A 20,115-nucleotide genomic window follows, 5' to 3' on the forward strand; every position below is an offset into this window, starting at 1 on the left:
CAGTTTTGGGGTCTAAACTGTTTAGCGCGTGCACGTTCTTAATTTGTGAATGCGCACGTACACGCCCCCATCAACCCAGTCAGCCACGCGCAGACTACAGCATCTTTGTGGTGCCAAACCGGCGAATTTGTTTTCCCCGACTTTTAGAATTTGTTCAAGTTACAAATGACATGCAATCGGAGTAAGCCACACGCAAGAGTATATCTACGGAGAGGAAACGAAAACGACGTGCGCAGTTTTAGCTACAGAAGGGACATTACTGCTTGCTCTTCTAGCTAGCTATAGCGTGCAGGGCTGTACTACAGTAGTCAGATAAACTATCGATTGAGTTCCGAAGAGGCAATGTCTTTTCGTCGACAGAACGTGAGTTGTAGTTGTGTCAAGTTGCTAATGGTCACTTGCTTCTACTTGTATTGGTTTCTGTGTGTATGCATTCTAGCTAGCTGGTTCGATATTTGTTAGCAGCTAGCTAAAAGTTGGCTAGCAAACGTGATCTTTATCGATGGTGTCCTCATTGACTTAATTGTACACTAGCGAGGTAGCCAGTCTGGTAATGTCAAATACTATTTAGTAGACTAAAGACACATTTAATCCGTACAACTGTTACTTGAGGTGTAATTATTGGCACGTGTCACACCAGCAACAACCCGGTTCATGCGGACGAAAAACCTCCAATGGAACGGCAGGGCCAGCCGGTTTACCCCCTCATATCAGCGGGAGTAATACCAACAGAGCTGTGCCTGGAAGGTAAGCACATGTTCGGCCACTGTCGTCAAGCAAGTCCGGGGATCTGCCACATATCCGTAAAGGTTTACCGGTCAATACGAGGATTACAGTGGGCGTGCCCATGTCCAATGGAGGCTTTAAATCGTCGTTTTATGCCAATTGGAACCAAGTAAATATAATTGATGTGGGTTGCGGGCCAATGGGCACAGAGGTTATGCTAAATCGACATTGCTATGATTGACCGTTGTCCAAACCAATGAAATAGACGATACATTTTGATTGACGCCAATATGCCCATTCACTTTCTGTGGGGAGGGGATTATCCGTGTTTTTGTTGTGTTTTTAAGCATTTGCTTTAGATTTTGTTTGGCCTGTCAAGTCGTGTGATTTTTCACAGAATCAACAAGACTGCGGAGTAACAGGGATGCACATGACTAAAAAGTATTAATACGTTTTCATGATTTATTGTATTCAACGTCTCTCTCGATATCTATAAATTCGTACATTATTTACCAGTTTGCAGTTGGTTTCCTCCTTACTAGCTGTCTTGTATAGCTTGCTAGCTAACGTTAACTAGACAATCATCAGCTAGCTATTGTATTGCACCTAAACAAGCTAATGTTTAGATTTTTGATCTTTTGACCATCTTGCCAGTTACTCAATTGTTAGCCAGTTACCAGATTACTTTAAGCTAAAATAGTTGCACGTTAGCTGGCTACCGCTAGGTAACGTGAGCTACACTGTTAGCCACATCGCTTTAACGTTGCCTTCAGTTTTTAGCTAACCCTAGTTAGTCAGCTTCTGTCAACACAATTGTTTTGGTTAAGCCTCGCAAACAATGTCGTACGGCACTGTAATGGAGAACAGAACACGGTCCGCTTCGGGGCTAGCTTGTTTCCCCCTCCCCCCACCAAATGTCGGGGCTAGCTAACGTAGATCACCGGCGTCCGCACGGATTCGTGACCGTGATAAGTCTTGCCCTACGGCTGCATATACGGGTCTTCTAGATCACCTAGCTAGCTTCATGCAGTCCTATGACAGATCGAGGACCACCAGTCTAAAAAGTCCACATTTGATCAACGCAAAATTATTCCGTGTCCATAATGCCTCGCAAGTTTGCATGTTAGTTAGCTACATTGAAAGTGGTGCAGCTGCCGGCCCGTTTCTTGCGTTGCCGCATTTTGCCCCGGAGCCAGCTACACCCATTTGTCTTGTCTGTTGCTAATGTTCTCTCTTCACATTCAGGACAAGAAATACAATGAAGCCGCCATCTCAGTCCTCTCCCGTAAGTCATATACCATGAAATGTAGGCTATCCAGCATGTACTACAGAAGTGCATAGCCTAGTACCCTTTTGATGACATAATGTAGGTTGTCTTTCTCTTTGTTTGCTTCCATACTAGTGCACTATTGTAAACTCTAAAATGTTTAAAGGAAATTGGGTTTAGTGTAAAGTCACATTTTTTTGGAGCTTTGAAATAGAGGTCCATGCCATACTGAAGTCAGATATGCGTGTTTACAACAGGTATTTGAAGGTGTCTACAACAACACCAGGATGCTTCACTATCTCACAGCTGTAGTGGTGAGTGTTCATTTGGTCAATTAGGCCTGGTCCACCATGGTGCCTTACTTTGATGCAGCACATACACTATGCCCTAATGTGCACTATTTAAGTTGTCGACAACTGTCTACTAATGTATATCGTAATGAAATGACCAATAACCATTTTTTATTATTATTATCCATCAAGGGCTCCACCTGTGACGTCCGAGTGAAGAGTGGAAATGTGTATGAAGGCATCTTCAAGACCCTCAGCTCAAGGGTAATTGTCTACTACCTTGTATTAGACCATACAGGAGTGTAATGCATACCGACACGTTATAGACCGCTCCTAGAAACATGGTTGTGGTCAGATGTTCACCTTGATCTCTGGTGGATTCGTTAGTTGGATTCGTTACAAAACCTAGTCAGTTGCACATCTGAATGCATTCAACTGAAATGTCTGCCGCATTTAACCCAACTCCTCTGAATCAGCCGTGCGGGAATGACGCCATTCACGGGGCAAGAGGGGGACGGCCCGTAGGCGCACAGTCAGTTCGCCGAGGCAATAGATCATCTTTGTGAGAGAGACTGAAATAAGAGAATGGATAATGTTTTTTGTGGCAATCAACTTTCAAACCAGCATATTTTGCGTTATGGTTTGCGCTATAGTTCAAAGTACTAGGGTAGTGAATTGATGTTAGCTTTACCTGTCAGCTAGCAAGGAAAATTGGCCTATAATAGCTGGAAGCTACTGGTATCATCTTGCATTGTAAAATGTTCTAGCCTATATTGACATTGTTTAACGAACAGTAAGCAACAGTTTCAACATTTCTACATGCCGCCTTGTCGCATTATTAAAGTGTGTTAACTTGTGTGCAGCATGAGTGAGGAGCTAACATGATACAGCCCAGACTCCCAGTGCAGGCTAGCAATGAGTAAGTGGAGCAGGCACATTGCACACTATAATAAGAGGTTGGCTGTGCTGATAGACACGCTTGATCCGTGAGACACATTTGACAGAAGTATCGAAGGTAACAAAAAAATCTAGTACAGTTTTTCGTGTTCTAGTATTGAAAACTACTGAAGGTTCGGTATACCATGCAACACCAGGAGGGACCTACTTGAAATTGTCCGACAGAAACTTGTTTTCGTTGCAAAACGTCTTATGTTTTGCAACCGACAGCATTTTGCAGCGTAAGGAATACACCCACAGGTCACATTGACCACTGCCTGCAGCCGCTCTTCACTTAACCTCTGTGGTTCATCTGTGGTCCTAATGTGTTTTTCTCCAGTGTGAGCTGGTGGTCGACGCAGTCCACAAGAGGAGTGAGGGAGGAGAGGCGGATGGAGACGGAGGGGGAGGCTTGCCACCCTCTCTGCCCAGGATCGAGGAGATCACAGACACCATGATCTTCAGCCCCGGCGACCTGGTCACAATGACTTGCCGAGATGTGGACCTCAACTACGCCATCAGAGGTAAGTGTGTGTGAGAGAGTGTGTTGACAGTGTGACTGAAACAAGATAAGGATGTGTGTTTTAAGTAAGCAGTGGAACTGAATGAGACCGATTGGAGGGTGAACCAAGTGTGTGTGTATCATTATGTACCACTAGTAGATGCCCCATTATACCTTCAAGTTGGGGCTTTGTAGATGCTTTCACAGATACAGCAATCAGCTCATCGCGGGTGAACGGGGAACACCGGGAGAAGGTGCTGCAGCGGTGGGACGGAGGCGACAGCAATGGAGAAGGCTTCGACCTGGAGACTGACACGGTGAGGCGCGCTCACACACGCAGAGAAATGCATAGACACAGTAGCTAGGTTTCCATCCAATTTGTTAACAGATTCTAAAATCTGCAGAATAACAAAAAATCCAACCTCATTTGAGTTTCTATCAAACAGACTTGTTGCTGATAAAAAAAAATAATAATAAAACAACTGCGTGATGACCTAGTGCACATAAACACCTGCGCTTAATTTACCATGTAACAAATGATAAACAGAAGTTCAATGGGTTTCCATCACGTGTTTTACTCCACCGATGGTTTTGTCACACGATCTGTTGTGCAAACTTTCCCAATCTGGTTTTAGTGCATGCTCTCGACAAGTTTGCTGATATGGGAAAGAGCAAGATCATTTTTATTTGATAATGGCAGCCAATCATCATGTCACCAGCATTCAAATAACACCCTCAATATTTATTGGACATTTTCATGAATCTCACCGTGCACTTGCCCACAACAGGAAGTTCACAACTTATTTCATCTGCCTGTAAAGTCTTCATGGTTTCACACGCCGTGATGGTAGTAGGTTACAAGAACCTAACATCATTGCGTGACTCCCAAGTTTATTTCGACATGATGGTTATTATTTCAATAGTTGCACATCGCAGCGTTTCCATCGCAATTATGGAATCTATTTCACCGACCAAACAATGGTGTTGTCAACAATGGGACAAATTAGCTATCAGGCCTTTTGAATTTTTTTATTTACATTTTTTTTGTCAAGTAATGAATCTGCATGAAATGGTTGGATGGAAACTTGGTTACTGCTGCGCTCACACACACATACTTGGTTAGACATAGGCACACACTTACCGTACGGTTCTTCTGTCTCCGTCAGTCTAATGGCTGGGATGCCAGCGAAATGTTCAAGTTTAACGAGGAGACATATGGCGTCACGTCCACCTACGATTCCAGCCTCTCCATGTACACGTGAGTGTTCTCCCCTCAGCTCCTTATTCTGATTGTGGAATATGATCAGGTCACTGTCTATATAGCTCAGTATCATTCTGTGTTGTTTTTTTTCCCAGTGATTGGTCTTTATCACATCTTTTTCAGAGCTGATTGGTCAAAAGACCAATTAGTGAAAAAATTATCAGAATTGGGCTTCCTGTGTGAACACAGCCTCATTCACTCATCTCTTCCAGGGGAACACACTCATCTCCCTTTTTCATCTCCCTTTTTCATTTTTGAATGACCTTGGAAGTCTTATCTCTGTCTTTCTCCCCATTCAGTGTTCCCCTGGAACGGGGCAGCTCGGATGGCTTCCGGCAGCGAGAGGCACGTGCGGCCCGCCTAGCGAATGAGATCGAGGGAAGCCCCCAGTACCGTCACCGCACCAACCTGGAGAACGACGATAAGAGCGAGGAGGACAAGTACAGCGCCGTGGTCCGAGAGAGAGATGAGGGGAGGGAGAGGGGCAGCCCTGGATTCCAGAGTAGTGCCGGGAGCAGGTAAGGGAATCGCAGACATACACTACCGTTCAAAAGTTTGGGGTCACTTAGAAATGTCCTAGTTTTTGAAAGAAAATCACTTTTTTTGTCCATTTAAAATATCAGATTGATCAGAAATACATTGTAGACATTAATGTTGTAAAGGACTATTGTAGCTGGAAACGGCTGGTTTTTAATGGAATATCTACATAGGCCCATTTTTCAGCAACCATCACTCCTGTGTTCCAATGGCACGTGTCAGACACCTCCAGTCCTCAACTGGCAGCTTCATTAAATAGTACCTGCAAAACACCAGTCTCAACGTCAACAGTGACGAGGCGACTCCTGGATGCTGGCCTTCTAGGCCAAGTTGCTAAGAAGAGGCCGTATCTCAGACTGGCCAATAAAAATAAAAGATTAAGATGGGCAAAAGAACACAGACACTGGACAGAGGATCTCTGCCTAGAAGGCTAGCATCCCGGAGTCGCCTCGTCACTGTTGACATTGAGACTGGTATTTTGCGGGTACTATTTAATGAAGCTGCCAGTTGAGAACTTGTGAGGTGTCTATTTCTCAAACTAGACACTCTAATATACTTGTCCTCTTGCTCAGTTGTGCACCGGGGCCTCCCATTCCTCTTTCTATTCTGGTTAGAGCCAGATTGCCCTGTTCTGTGAAGGGAGTAGTACACAGCATTGTATGAGATCTAGAGTTTCTTGGCAATTTCTCACATGGAATGGCCTTCATTTCTCAGAACAAGAATAGGATGACGAGTTTCAGAAGAAAGTTATTTGTTTCTGTCCATTTTGAGCCTGTAATCGATCCCACAAATGCTGAGGCTCCAGATACTCAACTAGTCTAAAGAAGGCCAGTTTTATTGCTTCTTTAATAAGCACAACAGTTTTCAGCTGTGCTAACATAATTTCAAAGGGGTTTTCTAATGATCAATAGTCTTTTAAAATGATAAACTTGGATTAGCTAACACAACGTGCCATTGGAACACGAGTGATGGTTGCTGATAATGGGCCTCTGTACACCTATGTAGATATTCCATTCAAAATCAGCTGTTTCCAGCAACAATAGTAATTTACAACATTACTAATGTCTACACTGTATTTCTGATCAATTTGATGTTATTTTAATGGACAAAAAATTTGCTTTTTCCTTCAAAATCAAGGACATTTCTAAGTGACCCCAAACTTTTGGGTGCGTGCAGGGTGCATGCAATTGGCATGCTTGACTGCAGGGATGTCCACCAGAGTTGTTGGCCTGTAACACGCTGGAGAAGTGTGCTCTTCACGGATGAATCCAGGTTTCAACTAAACTGGGCAGAAAGCATGTATGGCTTTGTGTGGGCGAGCGGTCTGCTGATGTCAACATTGTGAACAGAGTGCCCTGTGGTGGTGGGGTTATGGTATTGGCAGGTATAAGCTACGGACAATGAACACACATGCATTTTATTGATTGCAATTTGAATGCACAGAGATTACTGTGATGAGATCCTGGGGCCCATTCTTACTCCACCATCACCTCATATTTCAGTATGATAATGCAAGGCTCCATGTCGCAAGTATCTGTACACAATTCTTGGAAGTTGAAATGTCCCAGTTCAGGAGGCCCCCCGAGTGACGCAAGGCACTGCATCACAGTGCTAGCTGTGCCACTAGAGATCCTGGTTCGAGTCCAGGCTCCATCGCAGCCGACCGCGACTGGGAGACCCATGTGGGCGGCACACAATTGGCCCAGCTTTGTCTGTGTTAGGGGAGGGTTTGGCTGGCCGGGATGTCCTTGTCCCATCGCGCTCTAGCGACTCCTGTGGCGGGCTGGGCGCATGCACGCTGACACGGTCGCATAGGTGTACACTGTTCCCTCCGACACATTGGTGCGTCTAGCTTCCGGGTTAAGCGGGCATTATGTCAAGAAGCAGTGCGGCTTGGCTGGGTCGTGTTTTGGAGGATGCATGGCACTCGACCATCGCCCCTCCCGAGTCCGTACGGGAGTTGCAGCGATGAGACAAGACTGTAACTACCAATTGAATACCATGCAATTGGGGAGAAAAGGGGGTAAAAAAATGTCCCGGGTTCTTTCTCGGCCTGCACACTCACCAGACATGTCACCCATTGAGCATGTTTGGGATGCTCTGGATCAACGTGTATGACAGTGTGTTCCAGTTGCTGCCAATATCCAGCAACTTCGCACAGTCATTGAAGAGGAGTAGGACACCATTCCACAGGCCACATTCAACAGCCTGATCAACTCTATGCGAAGGTGATGAGGCAAATGGTGGTCACACCAGATACTGTGTTTTTTGATCCACGCCTCTACCTTTTCTATTTTTTATTTTATTTGTGACCAACAGATGCATATCTCTATTCCCAGTCATGTGAAATCCATAGATTAGGGCCTAATTTTTCAATTGACTGTTACTCAGTAAAATCTTTGAAATTGTTGCGTTTTATACTTCTCTCTCTCTAGGGAGGGTAAATACATTCCTCTTCCCCAGAGGGCCAGGGAGATGGGTGTGTCCCCCAGCAGCCTGAGGGGCGGAGCCTCTGGTCCAATACCCAGTCGAACAGGAGTCCCCGGCTCTTCTAGGCCCTCCCAGGGTTCTGATAGGAGCAGCCCGTTGTCCGTCAGGAGCGCCTACTCTCCCCACCAGTCCCAAGCCAGCCCCCCGGCCCAGCCCAGTAGCCCTACCCCCTCTTCCTCCTCTCATCCGATCCCTCACTCCATCTCTCACCCACAAGCTCTAGCTGATGCCTCACGCTCTTCTGTCAACGGAGGTAAGGCCTCTGTCTGTTTGGGTATTTTGAGGGAGTGTGAGTTTTTGGGTATATTGAGTTTTAAGTGTGCTCTTCCTGTGCATCAGTGTCATCCAGAACTTCTCCCAAAGCCCAGAGATCCGTACAGACCAATAGAACTCTGCGCAACCCAAGTTCCCAGTCCTCACCTGCAGGTACACGCACACCTCCTCTGAAAGTGCACACAAACACATTTCCACCACTCATATTCTAGATTATTCACATCCCTCACTTTTCCCTTCTTTCTCTCTCCCCGCAGTCTCTCGCTCTCCAAAACTAGATGACCCCGTTCTGGCTGGCCCTGCCTACCTGGACACTTCCTCCTCGATCGCCTCGGCAACACCCAAGTCCTCTGGCCCCACCCCTCTGTTCACTGTGGATGGTGAGGAGGAGGATTTACTACAGTATTATTATTATATATTGTTCTATTGAAGTTACTTTTGTGAATAATCTTTTATGATTTCCGTTCCCTTTTCTACCTCTATTTCTCCATCTGTCTCTTGCTATCTTTTTCTCTCGCTCTCAGTGAATGAGATCTTGAGCTCAGCGGCTAAGGAGAGGACAGAAGGCCCAGCCAGCCCTCAGGACGGCAAGAGCGGCAAAGGTTAGCTCTCTCACTTCCTCTCCATTTGACTGGTCCCTGTCCTTCCCCTCATCTCAGGTCTTTTGAAAAGTAGATTTTTCTCTCTGTGATTTTCTCTCTCCCTCTCAGTTCCCTCAGTCCTGCAGAGAACACAGCTGGAGGAGCTCCGGAAATTTGGCAAAGAGTTCAGGGTAAGTGTGTGTGTCTCGTGTCCATGTGTGCCTATGTGTGACCCCATGTGTCTTATCTGATTCTGACACTCTCGCACTCTTCCACAGCTCCAGCCCAGCTCCTCCCCTTCTGCTGGCCCCACTTCCTCAGAGCCCGCCCAACCCTCCCCATCAGACTCCACCACCACAGCCGAGTCTATACCCGCCCCTGGCCACACCCTCTCCCAGGACCCCCAGACTGGAGAGGGGTCCTCCTTCACCCCGAACCCCACCACCCCTACCCCCTCTCCAGCCCCCAACACCACCTGTCAGTCATCAGGTCCAGACAGACAGGCTGCAGGGACACCCCAGCCAGCCAGGACCCCTGGCAGCGAGGAGGGCGGCGAGCGAGTGGAGGGCGTGGCTGAGTAAGTGTGACCGAAGAACAGTGCAATTACAGTACATTATTCCACAGTGTAGTACAATAGTCTACTTCTAAGTCAACCTAATACCTACAGTTACCTACAATACCTATGTAGTAGTGTTGATTAGGGGGTTTAACGGTTCACCAAATCCATGGTTCGGTACGTATTACGGTTGTCGAGTCACAGGAAAAAATGTAATGTCATTCACAATGTTCCTGGTATTGTCTGTTTTGACTGGATTGTTATGTTGGGCCTCAAGTTTTTACTCCGATGCTTCGTTTGTAACCAGGTGGGAAGTTACCAGCTATCGTGCTTGTAAACAAATGGTTTAAACACATTAATAGATAGCTTTTTACAAACAATGTTTTGTTGCATTTATCTGCCGAAAATGCTGTTAGAGACCATTTCCTTAATAAGTGATGTCAGAGGTCAACATGTGGGAGAAATGGGTGCTCAGGATGATAGACGAGTTTCCCCACTAGTAATTACCAGCTTGAGGACCGTTCAAGTGGGTTTTTCCCAGTCATATGTGGTAAATTCCCCTTTCCCTCTTGGTTACGAACGCACGAAGAAGGGTACAGGTTCACAATGCAGACCGAACAGAGGTCCCTGTACACCCCAATAGTACCCGTACAACCCTAGTGTTGATAAGATGTGTTGACACACCCATCTGTAGGTATTATGCAGGATCAGAGTGATATATCATGAATACCGGTATGGATTTTTACAATACCGTATATAACTGTTGATACAGTGCTAAGTTAAGTCAAAAGTGAGCCCCATGCTCAGGTGGGCAAGGTAGTCGCTGTGTTGAGGATGGATGTATGGAAAAGGGATTTGAAAAATGATTTGGAGTAGTCATCTCGCTCTCCTTGTGTGTTTTTTAGCCAGGTGAAGAAGTCTACGCTGAACCCCAATGCCAAAGAGTTCGTCTTCAAGGCACCCATGACCCTGGTCTGTCTCTCTCTCACACACACACACACACACACGGAAGTAGTTGAGAACAAATTCTCTCTCACAACAACCTGTTTGGCCAGGAGTTCAACTATGTTCACGCCAACTCACACACCAAATGTAATTGTGTGGGTGATTTGTTAAACTAAACACACACTCACATTATCTCACAAACCAACCTAAACCGTGCACCCTCTCTCCTCCACAGGTGAAGCCGTCCCCAGCCCCCACCCCCCCGCGGCCCACTCCTCTCAGCCCCTCCGTGGTGCTCCAGCCCCCCCCGGGACAACAGGCAATCTACAGCACCCCCTACCTGTCCTACCTCTCCCCTGTACAGATACAGGGACACTCTGTACAGGTAGGACTGAGCCTGTGTTTGACTTTGGTCTCTGTGAAAAATAAGCATTAGTGTGTCTGGGGTGTAAACAAAAACAAATGGTGTGTGTGTACACACTTGATGTTGGGGTCTAACCGTCCCTTTGTTTCCCAGCCTCCCCAGATGTATCAGTACACCATGTCCACAGTCCAGCAGGGGAAGTATCCCAGAGCTAAAGGTACACACTCACACCATTGTGTTGCCTAAACAATAGGTTGGTCGCAACACTGTCCTAACTTTTCACTTTTTAATTTAGCAACTGGGGAACATTTTTTAAATCAACAAGTAGAGAATTAAAGTTATGATGAGTATGTTAATTCCCCCCCCAGGCCAGGTGGTAGGCCCTCGTCCGGACCACCACGGCTCTTCTCAGCCCCAGATGCTCCAGGCTGCAGCGTCTGCAGCAGGCCCTCCCCTGGTGGCCTCCCCCTACCCCCAGGCCTACCTGCAGTACAGTCAGGTCATCCAGGGCATGCCCCACTACCCCGGACAGGTAACTATTGTGCTAGTGGTGCTGGCACTAATACTTATCCACGCTTATAACAGCATAGCTCCGGAGACCCAGAATGTGTTGTGGATGGAGGTTTTGTTTCAATAGAAGACTGACCTGCATAGGATTTTTTTTAAATAATGTTTTGTTCATATCATTATCTCACTCTTTTGTCCTTCTTTCATTCTTTATCCTCTGCCTCTCGCTTGCTCTCTAGCCGGTGTACTCCATGCTGCAGGGTGGGGCCAGGATGTTGACTCAGGCAGGCCACCCCCAGGCTCTGGGCCCCCCAGGCCCTCAGTACCCTGGACAGACAGAGGGGCCCCCGGGACCACAACAGACCATGTATGGTAAGATAACGCACTGTCTCTGTTTAAAAGTCCACTCAGCAAGACTTCATCATTTTAGTCGTGTACAGGACAACGTCCTGCTTACATGCAGTCGCATCAATACAATTAATTTATTCTAAGACTGTCATTGTTCAAGGCTCTTTGGTTTGTAAATTGTTTGATTCCAAAAACTTTAGGTTCAAGTTAGTCTTTCATCTGTCTTAGCTCCCCAGCAGTTCTCCCACCATTCTAGCTCCATGCACCCTCCGCAGCCCTCCAGCACACCTACTGGGAGCCAGCCCCCTCCCCAGCACACTGCCCCCAGCCCTGGGCACGGACAGGTAAACCAACAGGCCCAGCTGTGTGTTTGTTTTGTCACATACACCGGATAGGTGCAGTAAAATGTGTTATTTTACTGAGTCAGCCATGGTAGTACGGCGCCCCTGAAGCAGGGGCACATCGACAGATTTCACTTTGTCGGCTCGTGTATTCAAACCAGCTATCTTTCGCTTACTGGCCCAACGCTTTAACCGCTAGGCTGTGTGTGTGTGGGGGGGAGAGCGATTCACGTAATGGTGTAGGACAGATTCTGTCTTGTCGGTATCTTTGCATGTTTCCTGTGAGAAACCTGTAATTAAAGTGGCGCTCCAGCAGTGTTGGGCTTCATGTAAATTTACTTTTTACATAATCAGATTATTTTAATGATTAGTCTTTTTACACGTTACTTCCAGAATCGGAAACGTGTTTCCATGATCCGATCTAGACCTGTTCCCTCATTTTAGTTAGCAAGTGGAGAAAGGCTGTTTTTAGAGAAATATCATGACTGCTGCTGTCCACAGAAATGTATGCGCCCCTCTGATCTTTGCTATTGATCGCTTCTGTGATAGCAAAGCCCATAGAGGGTTTTTTCCATCTGCGGTCTATAACCAGAACTGGTGGCTTGAGAGAGATTTTGATTGAAGAGAGAATCTGTTCAGATGTTCGGCTTAGTCAGGGCTGGTGTTGTGGGCCTGGCCCATCCTACCCTGTACCACCTCGCCCATCCAAATTATATAGTGATATTTTATTTCACAGAGACGCACGCTGACAGAGACATCAATCACAGATATAGCATCCAAGCAAGCGAAACGGCACCCCTCTCTCAGTATGTTGTCAACTGCATAAAGCCCCACAGTGTCATAATACCCATAAAATCTAGCGGTCAAACAGGGAAATGGTTCCAATCGCTTTTGTTTTGCTTAACCTGCCATGACTTTTCTCTCATACAAGGTGACTTATCAATATATTCGGTTCTCTTTACTCTGATTGGAAAACGCTAATTAGCATTAAAGTAGACATCATGCAAGACTACAAATCCCCGCAATCTCCTGCACGTCACCTCTAGCTGACACCTGACACACAGGTATTGTGTCAATGTGAAACTTGCACAAGACGGTTCACAGAATTGTCAATTTAAAGAAATGTAGCCAATTTATTCATTACTACATTTAGCTAACATTAGATTGTCTCTTTTTAGATTCAGCAGTCTCGTCTCGTCCAGATCATGGCATTTGTAGTTCTTTATGATAGCCACATTAGCATTTCATTTTGGCGGGGGTAAATACAGGCGAATATATTGGTGGTAAGTCACCTTGTCCTAGAGAGATTTTCAGTTATCAAAACGTCAATGTTAAGTATTTCTAAATGGCATTATGGGAAAAATGAATGGTGGAAAAACAATTGGAACCATTTTGACTCATGCAGGGGCTCCCGAGTGGCGCAGCGTTCTAAGGCACTGCATCTCAGTGCTAGAGGCGTCACTACCGGCCGTGATTGGGAGTCCCATAGGGCGGCGGACAATTGGCCCAGCATCGTCTGGGTTAGGCCGTCATTGTAAATAACAATTTGTTCTTAACTGACATTTAAGGGTCAATAAAAATACAGTGCTTCTCTATTAGGGCGGAGACGTGCATCATTAAATACACATTTCTGGTTCCAGCCAATTGGAAAGGAAAGTTTGTGGGTGCACTGTACCCCTAAATTGATGTTGCCAAAATTATATAGTTACTCCATTCTAAATACTTCACCAGAGAGCATGACTTAGCCAGAGTATCGGTTAGCTTCTTTTTTTAAAAAGTGCTGTGTAGGGCTATGGCTATTTGGGCTGCAAGCTGGTAGAACTAGATGATTATTAAGTTGCGGCTGTCAGTGAATAGCTAAAATATGTGTAAAGATAATGTGTCTAGAGTATAATGTAAAATGTTGAGACAAGGAAAGGGCTGTGTGGTGACGATATGGGCGTCTCTCCGGAATGCATGCGCTCAGCTGTCTCCCGCCAATTCTTGCACATTGTGTGAATTGTTGGCCATTTGTTTATTTTGATCAATTCCCCGTTACATATGTAACCAGTGAGCCTAGTAAATGTACCGTTAATCCCCGTCATTTGGTTACATACATTTTTGTTAACGCATGTATGTCATTTATTTTTCACAACCTGCTACACTTGTGAAAGTTTAGTAAACATTTTGTCTTTTTGTTTGGAGTGCTCCATGTGAGCAATGAGCATGTCTGGTTTTTCTGTCCTGATGATGGGGGAGTACGCGCCTGAGCACATAGAAGTAGGCCTACCCGGCCTGCTACCCACAAATGTAGCCAAGTGCTCAATTGGGGATGTCTGATTGTCTTAACTCACCACTTACACCGCTAATAAGCTGCGCTTCTGTAAATCTGCTTATCATGATCTGATATATCCAGTGGAAACATTCAAAAAAGTCCGTCTGTCACGAGCTCTGGAAACTGAGGGCCCGGAATAGGCTAGTTGATACATTGTTAAACTTCACTAGTGATGGCTCAAATCAAGACCGATAGAAAGGCGGAGTAGAGAGATTAATGCGATTGAAAGAACCTGCATTTTCATCAGGATGTCTTACTGTTTTTGTCGGCTTTAGGACTATGTATTTTACTTAGTTGACGATGAAAGTTATAGCCTACAGGCCAATGCAGCAGTAGACCTATCTGAATTCCATGCACTAATTTATTTACCTGTCAATGGATCACGGTATATATGACAGGGGCTAATGCCCTTACATTAGCTAAATTGTAACTTTTAGATTATAATTTTAATTCCGATTTTGGATTAACCACGTGATTTATTTAGTAAGCAGCATCTTTTTGGTAGAGCGCGCATGGCTCGCCTTGTTCCCTCCAACAGTCAAACAAATGCTGAGATTTATATTTGTTTTCATGAACGTAAAGTAGTATCGGTGAACATTCCGGAATCGGACAATATTAGCTAAAAATGCCAACATCGGTATCTGCCGGTGTCGAGTTTAACGCGATGTGCAAAACCGATATAACGTAAGTGCATGTGACGCCACGTAACATTATGCACTACTTGCAACACAGCATTCCTAAACTAGCCCACCATGTCTGCTGTGTGGATCGATCAGTCGAGCAGTCATTTGAAAGAGTACCAACATTTCAGCGAGAATAGAGTAATGGTGTCACTGTTATTAGCTCCACGACATACATGCTATGGAACGCCGTTTGGGTCTTTACGTGTCCAAAAAGTTACAGTAGCACTGTCAAAGCTGTACAAAAGTCTGCAAACACCGGCCACGAACGATGTGTTTACAACACCGCGTTGGTAATAAAGCATAATTTGTTCAAACGCAACTTCTGGGGTAGCTAGCTTTAGCTTGGTAACGTTACCTAGCTAGCACCAATACAACTAGCCTGAAAACAATGACCAGTAGAAACTGCAGTCATTTTCATTATTCTTAGCAATGATTTAGGAATCCTTGTGAGTAAGTAGCTTGGTTGCCACTTGTTGTTCGCCTATTGAAATTGAACTTCAGTACATGAAATTAAAAGCTAGCCAACTACTTAACCCTGTTGCCCAAAGCTAATGTTATAAGCAGCCAGCTAGTGAGGCTCGACCTGACCCTGTTGTGTGTTGTGAAGCTAGCCATAATAAGGATTAGGCACAATAGTGGAATTTGCGTGTTGCCTTCAAAATAAAAGTATGCCATTGACAGTGGTGCAAATGAATAAAAATAATAGTATTGTCATACTTTTATTTTGAAGGCGAACTGCAAAATCCACTATTGTGCCTAATCTTTTCACCTCTCAACAGGAGCAGCAGGTAAATTGTAATTACTTTGCTACTATGGCCTATTTATTGCCTTACCACCTCACGCCATTTGCACACACTGTATATAGACTTTTCTGTGTTGACTGTACGTTTGTTCCATGTGTAACTCTGTTGTTTGTGTCGCTTTGCTTTATCTTGACCAGGTCACAGTTGTAAATGAGAACTTGTTCTCAACTGGCCTACCTGTTTAAATGAAGGTGAAATACATTTTTTACAAAGGTAGCTTAGTGGTTAGAACGTTGAGCCAGTAACCGAAAGGTTACTAGATCGAATCCCCGAGCTGACATGGTAAATATCTGTCGTTCTGCCCCATTTAACCCACTGTTCCTAGGCCGTCATTATAAATAAGAATGTGTTCTTAACTGACTTGCCTAGTTAAATAAAAAAACATCTGATTTACTTAACAAAAGGCACATCTCAATAGGTGGTCCAGCTTTCCTCATGACATGGCACAAGTGGCAGGGTGGGCTTTCGTCTTTTTGTTCTCTATTGCTCCACAAGCAAGGGGGAGGCCGATGACATTACAAATTCCTATCAGACCGACTCATTCAATGCCCTACTCAACATATATATCTACCCTTTAGTAGTGGGTACTTTACTGTATTTATACTTGGAATATTTATTTAACAGGAAAAGTTCAAAAATCACTGGAAGACATTTTACCAGCCTTTAAGGCCCCTGTTCAGTGTTTCCATTAGCACCGGCCGTTAGCTAATCAGCCGGTTAGACACATTTTCAACAGTCTACTTTTTCCTCTTCATTAACAAGGCTACTTGTCATTTAAAACTTTCAATTCACTAGTCCGTCAAGACCTGTCCCGCTAGAATGAACAATATGGATCTTCTAGCGATCTATTGATAGGATAGGCGCCTGTGAGTCAAAGCGAGCGATGAAGTTCTTGCCATTACAATTTGTGTGCGCTGTGGTTGGTTGCATTCAAATGTCTTTACACGGAGAAGGCATGATGTTCGTGGATTTACATGTCCCATGTAATGTAAGTGGTCATGATGAGTTGAATCCACTGTGTAATTGTTTTCTTGCATATTAATTTATTTTTGTTCACGTAGCCAGCCACGCAGCGTCATGGCGCATAGGCTATTTAGCCTAGTATGCTTTGGTTGACAGTTTATAATAGTTTATAAAAGATGTCAAACAGACTGACTGAATAAAGTCGATCTATATCCCTTTGCCATTCATAAATCATGCAAAGTGGTTATATGTACATGGTATTGCATCAGGACAAGTAAAGCTAAATATTTCCTAGGTTTCCTTTTGTAGGATGTCAGGGCTTGCCAGACTGAGGGACTGTTGTCAGTAGGTGTATACTATCAAATTGCATCAGTTCATTTGGCTCCCTAATTTGCATAGGCTACTGGTAGGCCAATGCTTTTTGTTGATTAATTGCAGAAACTGTAAATGATAACATCAGATGAAGATGGTGAATCATCACTGCAGCAATAGGTAGTGGGGAGGAGCCTCATTCTGGTCAAAATATGATAATTAAGACCCTCATGGAATCCAACAATATTCAGAAATGTATTGACTCAAATCATCAAAGATGATTGTCTACTGCTATGGCAAAAACAAAATGCTCACCCCTTTGGGTCCCCAGGACCAGGATTATAAAACACTGAGTTTACGTTCATGTGGGGTATTTACTTCATTTCTGTTTTTTTATAAAATTTCATTTAAATTAAGGTTGGTGTGGCAATTTATATCTTGCAGTAAAACCGTTAATAACTTTAATCTCAAGATGCTGAATGTTCTCCTAGAAAATAGTCCTGATCATTTAGATAAACTAACAAACTGAATTCATACATTTTCTGTCATTTTAAAGTCTTTCTACACAAACACATTTTTCCAATCTGGGAGGTAAACTTGATAGTTTAATTTGACATGGAATCAAGGCATTAGAATCCGTGTTTCCAGAGGCTACCAAACTGGAGCTCCTTAGAGGCACCTGGCTGGCTAAAACACTGCCTATCGGAGAAGGCATGATGCTCGTGGATTTACATGCCCCATGTAATGTAAGTGGTAATGATGAAGTCACGTTTTGACTTCGTAGCCTGACCAGCCTGTTTTTAGTCTATGTTTGTGTGTGTGAGAGAGAGCATATAGTGTTTGTCTCATTGTTGTGTATCACAAGTATGTGATTTCCTAACACATTTGTCTTCCCCTCTTCAGTCGGGCCAGGGAGGCCCCCAACCCCAGTCCATGTACCACTCTGGGCCCCTGCCAGCACCCACACCCCCTAACATGCCCCCTGGCCACAGCTCTCCCCAGGCCTCTTACCCCATGCAGGGCTACAGCCTGCCCACCCACCAGCCCATGGCCCAACACTACCCCGGCCTGGGACAGCTCACACAGGTAAAACACCAGACTACTCTGGACCCACAGCCCACATACATTCAACTCGCCAGAGGAGAGAGTAACAGATCTAAGCAAACAATGATACAACAACAGATGTAGCACAAGTCAAAGTATTTTTGTTTCAATTACGTAAGGCTGATACAAGCTTCACACCGTTTGTGGGTGGAGTCAGATTTTTGGGGGAGCAGTGGACAACAGTTAGTAATGGGATTTCCTCACCAGTCCGTGTTTCCTAGACTCCCATTCGCGGTGCAGTTACGTTAGTCTTCCCTTGATAGTATATTATAGTTGTTATACTTGCCAGTGTAACCTACATCTCAATTTGATATGCTGCTTTAAAGTTCAAGACTAGTGAGACTTGTTCCCATATCAGCAAAAAATTGTGGTATATCAGGAAAGGCACATGGCTACTAGCGGTTTTTAGTGTTTCAAAATAGTCTGGAATCAGTTATTACTTCAACAAAATACCTTTGTGTGGATTCTAATAAGGCAACGTTTTTTTTAAACAGTCACTGAGATTGTTGGTTATCAATGCAAAATGCTACTTTGCGTAGCCTATGTAGATCAGACCAAGCAACGGCTTCATTGCCTGCATAACTTTAAGCCAGAGCCCAATCCATGCCTGCGACGTTCAGGCCCTACCTAGGCCCGATTGCTTCTGCCAAATTTAAGGCCCCGGCCCTGCCCGAAATAACCTCCTCCATTAGTAAATCCATTAGCTGCTCCTGTCACTCGCTCCCTGCGCACAGCGGCTCTAAATCTGGGTATCAATAACTATGGCTCAGCTGGGGCTGCTCTGCTCAATGACGAGACAGGAGAGCACTGTTAGCTACTTTTGGTCACTCTAAACTGACAGTGAGGAACATTTTATATTCTGTGAAATAATCACTCCTGTCTTATATTTGATGTTGAAGCACTTCTGACACCACGTCATGATTAGTCAAGCCTGTCGGGTTCGGTTAGCAGAGCTTTTAACACTGCCCCCACATGGTCAGATTTGGCGCTCCAAAAAGTCGCCAGCAACGAAGGTAGGACGGCGTTCTACAAGGAACCACCCATTTTGGCGGAAAACATTCACGTACTGCGTTGCGCTCTGAATCTTTCAAGCGCCGTAGTCTGGAATGTAAATATGGTTTTTAAGAAAGGGATGACACCATCTCGCTCCCTCTTTCTCCAGGCCCATGTTGCCCAAGGTATGTCTGGCCCCCACCACCAAGGAGGCCACGGCCCGCCCCAGATGATGCTGCACTACGCCCCGCCCCCACAGCAAGGCCCAGGCTCCGCCCAGCAGCACGGCCCTCCCCCCCAGCAGGGGGCGCACCAACACTACTACATCCAACACCCACAGGGTAAGTAACTTCAAGTCATGGAGCTGGTCTCCAATAGAAATTAGCTTCACATTTACAGATTGCCAGTGACTGCTGTTCTGTGTTCTAGCTGTACAGGTGCAGGCTCACCCCACCCAGCAGCTCTCCTTCCACCCCCCTGGAAACTGACACCCCTACCTACACCTTGAGGACCACAGAAGAAGCAGGACACAAGAGGGGAGGGGAAGCTGAGGCCCCCGGTCTTTGACTGACCCAATCAAGTTGTTCTCTGATCGGCTAAACTGGTCTGAGAACTGAAGCCCCCTTCTGGAACCACCGCCGCCACTCTCCTCAAAATAAGCAACTTGTTTTTTACCCAGAGTCCTTTTAGTTAGAGAGCCCATCAAAGGCTCCCTTTCTGCTACTCTGTTTGGGACGGAGAAAAAAATGGACTTATTGTTTTTATGAAAGACAGTCGTCCTCGCTAGCTGGATCCATTTAAGTTGAGAGGATTGACATGGTGAAAGCATCGTCTCATAGTAGACTGAAGAGACTCTGCAGAGAATTATAGGAGTTATCACAATGAGACTTTCTCCCTTTTAACCTGACCTACTTCCTCCCCATCTCCTCCTTTTACAGGTAACCATTAATAAATAATGAAACTATTAAAATACAAAAAAATTGAAAAATCATACAAAAATAAAGTTTTAAACTCAACCT

At 45.1% G+C, this 20,115-nt stretch overlaps 1 protein-coding gene across 3 annotated transcripts; it reads left to right on the top strand.

Moving 5' to 3' along the window:
- The first annotated feature begins 77 nt into the window (after positions 1-77).
- Positions 78-20,076, top strand: LOC139420952 (ataxin 2-like). 3 transcript variants are annotated; one of them, XM_071171386.1, is made up of 24 exons: positions 90-363; positions 641-747; positions 1,972-2,011; positions 2,251-2,307; positions 2,476-2,547; positions 3,560-3,743; positions 3,917-4,038; positions 4,888-4,979; positions 5,282-5,500; positions 7,955-8,262; positions 8,349-8,435; positions 8,540-8,662; positions 8,807-8,884; positions 8,993-9,054; positions 9,142-9,440; positions 10,325-10,391; positions 10,600-10,749; positions 10,882-10,945; positions 11,097-11,260; positions 11,475-11,607; positions 11,812-11,927; positions 17,903-18,085; positions 19,266-19,437; positions 19,526-20,076. In XM_071171386.1, the coding sequence occupies exons 1-24, from the start codon at positions 343-345 to the stop codon at positions 19,582-19,584; spliced, it is 2,979 nt and encodes a 992-aa protein (XP_071027487.1). In that variant the 5' UTR covers positions 90-342; the 3' UTR covers positions 19,585-20,076. The 3 variants fall into 3 exon arrangements, with proteins under 3 accessions (XP_071027489.1, XP_071027487.1, XP_071027488.1); XM_071171388.1 differs by lacking the exon at positions 641-747 and having other exon boundaries at positions 78-363; XM_071171387.1 differs by lacking the exons at positions 90-363; positions 641-747 and adding an exon at positions 1,034-1,167.
- The last annotated feature ends 39 nt before the right edge of the window (positions 20,077-20,115 follow it).

This window comes from Oncorhynchus clarkii, chromosome 12 (assembly GCF_045791955.1).
Source record: "Oncorhynchus clarkii lewisi isolate Uvic-CL-2024 chromosome 12, UVic_Ocla_1.0, whole genome shotgun sequence".
NCBI lineage: Eukaryota > Metazoa > Chordata > Actinopteri > Salmoniformes > Salmonidae > Oncorhynchus > Oncorhynchus clarkii.